At 49.9% G+C, this 10911-nt stretch overlaps 1 protein-coding gene across 1 annotated transcript; it reads left to right on the forward strand.

Annotated features, from left to right (window-relative positions):
* The first annotated feature begins 2462 nt into the window (after positions 1-2462).
* On the forward strand, positions 2463-6342 carry LOC127295374 (uncharacterized). The gene is made up of 4 exons (XM_051325316.2): positions 2463-2540; positions 3855-4145; positions 5349-5505; positions 6135-6342. Exons 1-4 carry the CDS (start codon positions 2463-2465, stop codon positions 6179-6181), a joined length of 573 nt encoding a protein of 190 aa, XP_051181276.2. The 3' UTR covers positions 6182-6342.
* Positions 6343-10911: the final 4569 nt, after the last annotated feature.

Consider the following 10911-nt stretch of genomic DNA (forward strand, 5'->3'; position numbering starts at 1 on the left):
AAAATATTAAAATTCAAAGTTTGGGCAGTATTGAAATGGATTTGTAATAATTAAACTGGATTTGAATTTAACAGGCCGGCGGGAAAACTAGTTGGGCTAAACAGTTTGAAAACGGCCCAAACCAACCCAGTCCAGCCCAGCCACGGTCCACAGACGCGCGGGCTGCCTGACAGGGTGGGGGCCAGTCGTCAGTGGCTCATAACGCCCGAAGCGGTATGTTTCAAGGTGGGGCGTAGGATTAGAATCCGATCGAACGGCTCCAGTTCATCGTCCCGCCGGCAAGAGGGGAGTTCACCGGCGGCTCTGGTAGGGGGTCGGAGAGCTTACGGCGGCTCCAGCGAGGGATGGCAGTGTGCGCGAGGTAGATGTGGACGACGGCGAAGCAGCTGGTAGCAGTGGCGGAGCTCGAGGTGGCCTGGATCAATGGCGATTTCTCCAGGGCTTCCGCGGCTCCGATCTTGCAATTGGCCTTGCTCCGGCGACGATCGAGGTGGCTAACAGTGCGAGGCGAAGTGGTGAAGGGTGGGGAGTGAGGTGGTGTGCTCAGTTGCTTCCAGGGAACGCTCTATTTATAGGATTGAGCAAGGGTTGCGGGGCAGTGGCAAGGTCGACCATGGCGCGGCTTCTCCGGCGGCTGGTCGAGCTAGGCGTGGTCACGGCGATGCTCTACGTGTCCAGGCGAGGCGAACGGTGGCGACAGCTTGGTCGGGGAGGGCCTGGTTGGGTCGCATTGCTTCCACGACGGCCGCGGCGTTCACGGGATGTGGTCGTCGTCTCCGGCGCCGGCGGTCACGGGTCTGGGCTGGGCGCGTGTCTGGCGGCGTCGCGGTGTCACTGCGGTGCTCAACGCGTTCACAGGGGGTCCAGGGAGGGCTCGAGGTGGTGGCGCGGCGCGTGGCCAGTGGCGTCCATGCGCGACGCGAGCGGCATCCAGGGCTGATCTTGGCGCGCGATCTCCGGCGATGGTTGGCGTCGAGCTCGACCGTGGCTTGGCTAGGGTGGTGTAGGAGTGTGCGGTGGCGAGTGTGGGCACCAGGGCCAGGGCTGAGGTGCAAGGATGAGAGGGGGAGAAGAACATGGCCGGCATGGGCCGGCATGGCCATGTCTTGCTTGTTCTCTCTCTCTCCCTAGGGTTTCTATGCTGGTGTTAGTGAGAGAGGGAACCAGGGGACCAAATGGGGTAGGTTAGGGTAGATTAGGTTGAGTAGAAACACTATTTGCAATAGTTGCAAATAGTGCCCGAATTTGGAAAATTCAAAAATAGCCCAATTTGAAATAATTCAAATGGTGAAAGTGTTTGAAATGTGAGTGTTGGTATTAGTTGTAAATGACCAGAGGTGATTTGAGGTGGTGGTGGAAAAAGTAGAATTCAAGAATTGCAAAAATTGACAAGTGTGAGATTGTTCCACTTGTTAAAATGTTGCAACTTTGGATGAGCATAGCTATTGATCAAAGGTGAATTTAGCAGGGTGATCTTCATCAAAGTTGTTCACCTTGATGTTGACTTTGAAATGGTGCAAAGAGTTAGCAAGAATTGGTTTGGGAAAATTGAATTGCAGGGGCTCAAAGTGGTGATCAGACTATAGATTTCAGTTTTGACCATTATCATATGTGAGTGGGAATTGTGTTTGAATTTCATTTGAATTGTGAAACTTTGGTTCCAAAAGTTGTAATAAGTGTTTAATAACATTATTCAACTAATGGTGAAGACCAAATAGGTCTAGGGTCAAAATTTATAAAAATGCCATAGGGCATATGTGAGGGTTTTTAGGGTTTTGCAATTTATGGAATTTCTTCCTTTTTGTTTTATTTGGTTGGTGATCTTCATATGATCACACTAGGGTTTTAGAGCATATCAAATACAAGTAATAACAATCATCATGGCATATCACTCAAATGCACAAGTCCTAAGCATGGTACTATATGCAAACAAAAAAAAAAGTTTTTGTTGGTTTGAAATTTTGCTTTCTGGAATTCTCTAACTTTCTTTTTATTGAAATTTGGGGTGTTACACATAAGGACTAGGTAACTATGTATCGAAAGCTTATAGCAAATAACTTAATGACGTGATCTTATGCTACGCTTAATTGGGTGTGTCCATTATATCATTCACATAATGACATAACCTTGTTATTAATAACATCCAATATTCATGATCATGAAACGATGATCATCTATTAATCAACAAGCTAGTTATACAAGAGGCTTACTAGGGACTCCTTGTTGTTCACATAACACACATGTATCAATGTTTCGGTTAATACAATTATAGCATGGTATGTAAACATTATCATAAACTCAAAGATATTATAATAACCATTTTATTATTGCCTCTTGGGCATATCTCCAACAGCGACTTCAATGGTACGGCATTGAAGGCGAGGTGGTGTCCGAGCCTTTTAAGGGCCACCTGCGGCGCACATTTTCTCAACCACGCCATTGCCATCCAGCTGACCGACGCCATGGGGAAGGGTTGGCCGTACCGCAAGATGAAGAACGACGACGAGGCAAATGACATGTGGTCTGTCAAGAATCCGCAGGTAGGGCGGTAAGTATGCATCGAGTTCGCGCGTCGGCTCTGGGAGGATAACCGGTCGGTGCCATGCCGGATGCGAGATTGCTGGGAGGAGGCTGGTACCTCAACTCCAGGCGTGTGTCGGTCCCTCCTGTGCCACGCGAGGGGCGAGAACACCGCGACGAGGTGCGCCGCCGCCGAGCCATCTTGCCGGCCAACCTGTGAGAAGATCCGGCGTACGCGCTCAACTCCTACGACGATGGCGGCCCGGCGTGGGATCAGGAGACCCAGCCGTTGGACATTAGTGAGCAGGAGGCCATTGTGATGGCAATGGCCAATAGCGAGCTCGACCAATTTCGCGAGTCGGGGGTGGCCGACGACTCCTCCGGCCACGCCAACACGTATCCACGCGCGCGCTGTCTCCTGCTCTGTCTACGGCCTGTTATCCGTGGCCACCTTCACCACAGCTTCCTGCTACGCCGACGGCCTGGCAGCAGTCACCCCAGGCTCCCTTCCTCCTCCACCGCCAGCATACTAGCTCCCATGGTGGATGCCGGAGTTCATCGACCTCGGACGATGAGCAATATTCCGTAGCTAGGTTTTAGCAGGCCTTGCTAGACCTTTTTAATTTATAAGCTTTTTGATGTACCTTTACAATTATGTAAATTATGAACTTTTCAATAAAAAAAAAATTATGCCTCAGGCTGTTAGAGACACCCCTAGACGTAAACGAACGCACGATCGATTTTGATCACTCGAACCGACGCAAACAAACGAATGCGGGGAGTTTTGACGTCCAATTTGCATCGCGTGTTGAAGATGTCCTTACTATGTTTGTAGATCTATTTAACCCAAGTCCGTCCAAAACCTTAAAACGGTTTTGGTGCAGCATGTGTGTACGCCTTTTTAAAGGCTGGTATTTTAAGAGGACGCGCGGCTAGCGCGGTGGCTAGGCTTGGCAGTGGCCAGCTTGCCCGCCCGAGATCGATTCCCGTAGGGGACGATTTTCTGGTGTCTCACCGGGGCTTTTGGCTCCCAAATAAAATCCCCTCCCACACATATGTGCCACAACTACTAGCTCATAGGGACACCCAAATTATGTGTGCTGTGTGTATAGTTCTAGAATCTAACTTGTGCACTAGTGGTGTGCGTGTGTGTGGTGTGAGTGTGGTGTTGAGTTAGTGCATAAGTTCAGATGCTACAGCTGTAACACAGATCGAGGGTCTCAAAAAAAAAAAAAAAAAAAAAAAAGGCTGGTATTTTAAGGTGTGTGACCATGGGCGACAGCTGGGAGGACGCCTGAAGCGTCACGTATCTGCAAAACTTGCTGCGTGCAAAGCAAAGCAGCACGAATCTCGAGGAGCTGTCGACGGCGATGGACCTCCTTCCCGGCCAAACAGAAAGTGACCGGGCTCTCCCGTGCGGTCCACGCTCTCGACGCGCTCCACGCAAAGGCGGGGCCCACCGGGCCAGAGCCTGGAAGCAACTGCGTTTTTTATATAAAGCCCCTCGCCTCGCTTCAAATGGAAATTCTCCAGCCACACCGAGCCCCAAACTCTCCTGTCCTGCCGCGCCCGATCCCAGCGTCGCCGCCGACGAGCTCACCGGAGACGCACGCGACGCCAGCATGGTAAGCGGATCTGGCCTTCTTCACCTAGATTCAGGGTAGTATTCTCCTCGTCGAGCCAGATCGGCTTCGGTCGTTTACGTCCGGATCTGGATCTTCCCAGGCTCCCCGCCTCGACTCCGTTGGTTGTTTGTTTGGGCTGGGAGTATATTTTTTTGTGGATTCGCGTCATGCGTTTGTTTCGTGCGGTTTGGATCCAGCAGTGGTTCGGATCATTCGATTCACCGCGAGGATGGATCAGGGGAAACGGAATGGGTAGATGGAGGAAGGTTATGCCAGTTGAACGGTTCGGGTTCCGGAAATTAGATGGGTGCTCTGCTCTGTCTCGAATATGCCTGAAGCCTCCCGTCCTGTAATTCATCACTGCCGCTGAATTACAGGATGGTTCTTCGCATATATCTAGGCTATTTATATTTGCTAAGCCGTAAGAATTCCTACTACTTTGAGGATGGTTTGGTGGAATCTGGAACATGGTAGACATTTCAGTGGTTGGGTAATAATTCATCTGAGGACTTGCTTATCATGATGTAAAACCTGCTAAATACTTGAACCTGTTTGGAGTTCCTAGTGTTTGGGGTCTAATTCTCTTGTGGGCATCTGTCACCATGCTAAACATGGCTGGCTAACAAACTTTGCGCCTTAAAGGGAATGGAAACATTATTCGGGTTAGGCTTTGTAGCATGTTTTGGGGCATCTGGCTACCTTATACAGTCAGCTCTTTCATCTTCAATCATGCTATGCACATTTTGGAAAAACACTCGTTTGATGATTTAAGGTTATTATGTCGCAAAGATTTGTGGAATAGAGTTAGCGCTGCTGTAGGCCATCACTGGTTGTAGTACACCGTCTACTAGGTAGGAAAAAGGATTTGCGAACTCACTTTTTGTGGCTGGAAGGTCTAATGCAGCTACTCCCCACAAAGCCATATTTTCTGCCCTGAACTATACTTGTTGTGCTATGCATTTTGCTAGGACTCTTTTTCTTTTATTTTGTTATGCATATCTGTTCAGTGCGTAAAATCTGAAAGGAAGAATTCTTCTAGCTGCCAATATTTTCTTTTCTTTTCATATATTAACTAACAACTGCACTGAACTGGCAAATCTACTAACAGTTTTGCTATCATTTGATCCACATATATGTAAGGGTAGTTAGCATTTTGAGTATTTATATTTATATTGCTCAATGCTGGTCTTTCTGTATGTGCAGACTACCTCCAGGCGCCTTGCTGACAGGAAGACTGCTAAGTTCCAGAAGAACATCACCAAGAGGGGCTCGGTGCCTGAAACCACTGTCAAGAAGGGGAATGACTATCCTGTTGGACCTATAGTGCTTGGATTCTTCATCTTTGTGGTCATCGGATCATGTATGTCTTCTAACCTTCTCTTGGTCTCTTATGTTCACTCAACTGCCACTTGTGACATGTTTTAGAACACACATAGGATTTATTCATCAGTCATTTTTGCTTTTGGAAAGACATTGGGTAGTTGAATAGACGTCTGTATTTTTACCGTTCCACATCACAGCGATTTTACAGCAACTTTCTACTAGTATGTGTTCATGAAAAGGTGCAAAGGATATGTGGACATATTGTTCCCTTTAGAAGTTTTAAGTCATGAAATTAGCCCTTGAGAAATATCTGTTCGTAGGAATCATTATATGAGCAATCTATTGACCTAGTTTCTAGATTATTCATTTCATCATAATTCCTAGGCTATTGCCATATCCTGGTAAGCCTTTGAACTTACGAACATCATAGCTTAGATTGTACAGCAACCTACATATCACATCTATCACATGATTTTACTGAAATTCTGTCGCTTAGTTCATTTATTTTACTTCAAAGTTATTTACTATCCCTCTTAAGTTATTCACATGGTCTACGATAAACTGCCTTCTCTTTGTATATGGTTTAAATTTGTAATCAAAACAGAAAGGTATTACAACTTTAGTTGTCTCTACTTCTGACATGATGCGACCTCTCTGTCTCTGCAGCTCTGTTCCAGATAATCAGGACAGCGAGCAGCGGTGGGTTGGCTTGAAGATGGCCATATACTGGTGCAGTTGCAGCTAAATTCGTTTGATGCTGTCATAGTGTGTTCTTATGAGAATCCTGTTTAAATCCTAGTTTGAACTGATGTCGTAAGAACTGTAAACAGAGTTATCAATATTATACATGTTAAATGGACAAATTTGTTGTTGATCCCTGTTTTCTTCATCAACACCTGCATGTTTAAACAACCTATTAGATTTCGACAAAGACTCAGAGAAATAACCAAATCTCAATGGAAGAATTTAGATTCTAGTAATCATGCACTTGCATGCTCAGGAGCAAGATGCAGCCCATCTTTTAGGTCTGTGCTATGCTCCATGGGATTCTTTGGTGGTAGGAAAAATTGTTATGTGAGGTTTTACATGGAGCATATTGCCATGGGGATGGATGGGTTGCAGTCTTTTGCAAAAGAAAATTGTAAATCAAACATTCAAACAGTAACAGCTTTTGAATATGTTGGCTTGAATTAGTGAACGCGGTTCACCTTTATGCTCCTTGCTTTGGTATCATTTTGGAGTGTACGTCAAATGCGCTGCGATATAGGGCAGAGAACACCTTACACCAATCCCGTTTACACAAGGCTACTCTTGCAAGGTCTATGAAAACACCATCAACACCAACCCTAGCTAAGACCTGTCCCTGCTTCAGTTCTTGTAGGATGTGGTAGACTAGTTGTGCCACTGAGAATTGGTCGGCTAGTTGTAACACTGAGAATTGAGACCTGTTGTTACCAAAAACCTAGGCATTGCGATTCTTCCAAAGTGACCATCCTACGAGAATAACCAAGGCATCAAATTGCTTATTCACTTTCTTGCTTAAATGACTTGTCTCTGAACTTCACCAATCTTCCAGTGTGCTTTCCTCTTCTTGTAGGTAACCTTAGCAGAGTATGTACCTGTCGTAGAGCATGGCCATGAGAACACATCTTCGGCTGTATTGTTCCTCTGCACTCTGGTGATCGCCAACCACAACTGAACGCACTGGCCAATGCCCTCAGATGTTAGACTCTCCGCAATGTCAGATGTCCAACCATCCTTGCCTAGCCCTTCCTCCACAGACCACTTATTCGGAACTCTAGCTGGGTCAACCTTCCATGCCAAGGGCGATCTCCATTGCCGATCTCCCCTCCAACCACCTGTCCTTCCAAAATAAGATGATCTTGCCATTTCCCACATCAATCTTGACCAGACTGTTGAACACCACCTCTGCGGCCATGGGCAGGCCTTGACATGGCCATGGCTTGGTTGGGTCGGTACGCTGCAGCCACTCTCAGCGTACACGGAGTGGAGTGCGAGCCCTGCAGTCTTAGGCTGGTGCCAACGCAGGCTATAGCGCGGGCGATACCGCCCGCAGCAAGGCGGTAGGCGGGCGAGACGCTAGCGGCGGGCGGTGGTTCCACCGCCCGGTGGTGGGGCGGTACCGCCCGCCTATAACCCGCGTTGGAGGCGAGAGCGGGGCGAGAGGGAGGCGATAGCGGTGCTAGTGGGGGCGGTAGGGAGGCGGTAGGGAGGAGAGAGAAGTGAGAGCTGACACTATAGCCCGTGCACTGGGACCGTGGGGTGAGAGTGAGGTGAGAGTGGGGTGATAGTGAGGATAAAAGCTGACGTGGTGGGTGAGAATGGGGTGATGCATTGGCACCAGCCTTAGAGCATCTCCAGTTGCATTCCCCAAACCGTCTTTCAAACGGCGTCGGATCGAGCGTTTGGGGGACGTGTTTCGTTCGTGCCGCATTTGGGGGACGTCGCTCCCCAGCCGCGTCCCCAAACGCCACCCCCAAACATTAAAATATTTTTTTTGCATTTTTATTTTATTAAAGAGTAGAAACATTCCACAGACTAATACATAATTGAGACTAGTAGTTTACACGAAGATATAATTTGGAACATTGTTTTCCACAAACTAATACATAGTTTGAATCATGGTTAACACAAATATAAAACATTGCAAATAACTAAACCTAACTAGACCGGGCATCGAAGATTTCGTGTGTTCGCTGCCAAGAAAAGAACACTCGCAGGCACACCCAGTCACCCAAACTGGAAAATCCAGCTGTTGACGGTGCCCCTATTGGTTCTTTCGAGGAAGAACAACCAGAAACCTCTATGCATATTTTCACTGCGAAGAAACAACGCTCAGTCGTCGTCCTCCTCGGCGCTGTCGTCGTGGTAGTGTCGCGGCAACACGTCTCGTCGAACACCTTGACGCTCATGTCCCCCTCGCCAAGGTAGGAGAACATGAGCACGAAGCCGGCTTAGAGGCGGTGGTAGCGCGCGAACTTCTCCCAGCCGATGTGGAGGTACATCTTGCCGCGCGCGTCGTAGATCACGTCCACATCCACCGGCAGCAACCGCAGGCAGCCTCCCGCAGATGCACCGAGCTCGGGCGCCCGTCACCAGCGACGAAGTCGGCGAAGGTGTCCGGCAGCCTGTGGATGCCGCGTGGGTCGCCCTTGAGGACGACGACGAACTCGAACAACACTTGCCGCTCCTCCTCCTGCAGGTTCGACGATGAAGACGACGGCGTCGCAGGCGACGGCGAGCATGCAGCTCTGCCGCGACCACGGCCACGACCACGGCCGCGACCTCGTCCTTCACCTCTACCAGCCATGGCGTCGACTCTTGAGATGGTGGCGGCTAGGGTTGGGGAGAGAGGCGCTAGGGTTTGTGTGTGATAGGGACGATGAGAGGCGGCCCTTTTTATAGGCCGGAGGGAGGCGGGGGAGCGGTGGCGCTTATTAACGTCGGCACGCAGAGCTAGGCGCGACGAGACGCTTCGTTGCGCCTCTGCAGCTGCACCATCGCTGCGCGCCAATAACTTCCGTCGCGAGGTAGGCGACGGTTAGGTTAAACTTCAATGTGTCGCTGGCGTGTCGGTCCCGCCACTCTTCGCCTCGCTTTTCGTTGTGTCCGCCGTCCCCGGAGCGTCTCCTGTGTAGCGGTGATGGGCTCGGGCGCCGAACACCGTATCGGGCAACGCCGGACAAAAAGAGTTTTTGGGGGATGCGGCTAGGAAAGTTTTTTGGTCCGACGCGCCCCAAATCCCTTTGAAAAACGGTTTGGGAGACGTGCTCCTAGATTTTTGACACCAAGGCCTCCAAAGCATACTGGTTTGCAGATTCTGTCCCAGGCGACTAAGCACTGTCCTCCATTTGCCTCTTCTTTCCCTGCCCAGGAAAAAGAGCGTGTCCACTTGTTAACCTCCTCCAGAAGCCAGAAGGGAGCGTCGGCAACCAGCAACTGATGTACCGGTTTGTCTACCCTCCTTTGCTATCATCCTCCTCTGCCACGCAGGTGCAAATTCAATGACCTTGTCCAGTAAGGGTTGTCACTGCCCCTTTGTGAGTGGCCCTAGTGCAAGCTGAAGCCCAAGGTAACGGATTGGAAATTCAGTCACATGGCATTGCAGCAAATTCAGTATCCTTTTCTTCGTCCTCTGGTTCCTCCTCTGGTAAGTGTTGCCGCTGACTTTCTGTAATTGATCCCGAGCCCTGACGCTTCACCAAACAGCTCAAGCACCTCACGGACTGTGACCAGATCTTGGACTGTTGGCTTTGCAAAGAGTACGACGTCGTCGGCGTAGATTTATTGACGGTCTTTGCCTAGCAGTACACCCACCAATTGGGGATAGCAGCCCAGCCTCGGCAGCTCTTTCAAAACAAACTGTAAGCCTTGCGACGGTATCTTCTGAACTAGATATCTTGTTTATGAGGTTTCAAACTGCCTATATTTTGCTGGCTTCCATTTTCCTTGTTAGAAAAATTAGAGAAGTGAACGAGGACATGCCTACGATAGAATGTCAATTTGTAGGTGAGAAAATGAAGAGATAGAATGTCTGAACGATTAGAAACTTTGTGAAACGCTCCTCCCCTCAGGCGATCTGGCGATTCCCCGGCGATCTCGCTTTCCCACCACCACCACCACCACCATCTCCGCCGCCTCCTCCCTCTCCCTGAGCGCTTGCCGTGGCTGGTATTCTCCGGTACGCGCGGCGGAGGAGCATGTCCATTCCGAAGTGGACGGCGGGTTTTCCGTCATTCGCCGAGGAGATGCGGATGGGAGAAGAGATAAGGCGGAAGGAGAAGGAAGCGGTAATGGCGGAGGAGCGAAGGATGGCTCTGCTGCGGCGGAAGCTCCTGATCCTTCAGATCAGCCTCGCCTCGGAGTGGGCTGTCGAGCAGATGGCAAAGGGGTGGAGACCGCAAATCTCAGGGCAGGGGCTCGAGGAGCAGGTAGCTGCGGCGCTGGCGATGATCAAAATGAAGGATCCCGACGACCCGCGGCGTCAAATGGCGGAGCAAGGGCTGGAGGATCTAAAGAATTGGACGCCGTGACGACCACGCCTCGGATCTCGCCGCTGAGGGCGTCACCATTGCTATTTGGTGGCGAAGGTATGCGGCCTGGAATTTCTGAGGGTCCTCGAGTTTCTGCTGATGCTCGGCGGCGGAGGGAGAAAATCAGGCGAGGAAACCCATCTCCGACGAGGTTCTGCTCGCCGGAGAGGTTGGGGAAAGCTGGAGATTGTCCTTAGGGGCGGGCCCCGTTGCGCAGCTGCTCTCTGGTGGCGGCAATTGGTGGCCATCGATTGGACCCTCCAGAGCGAAATCGAGCCGTTCGTGGAGCTTCAGGGATGGCGGGTTTTGGAAATGCGTCTTCAGAAGTGGATATAACTGTGGCTGCGCAGCCAGTGTCGAGGAAAAAACTCCTGGTCGGATCTAGGTTT

The sequence above is a fragment of the Lolium perenne genome, chromosome 4, assembly GCF_019359855.2.
Source record: "Lolium perenne isolate Kyuss_39 chromosome 4, Kyuss_2.0, whole genome shotgun sequence".
Classification (NCBI taxonomy): domain Eukaryota; kingdom Viridiplantae; phylum Streptophyta; class Magnoliopsida; order Poales; family Poaceae; genus Lolium; species Lolium perenne.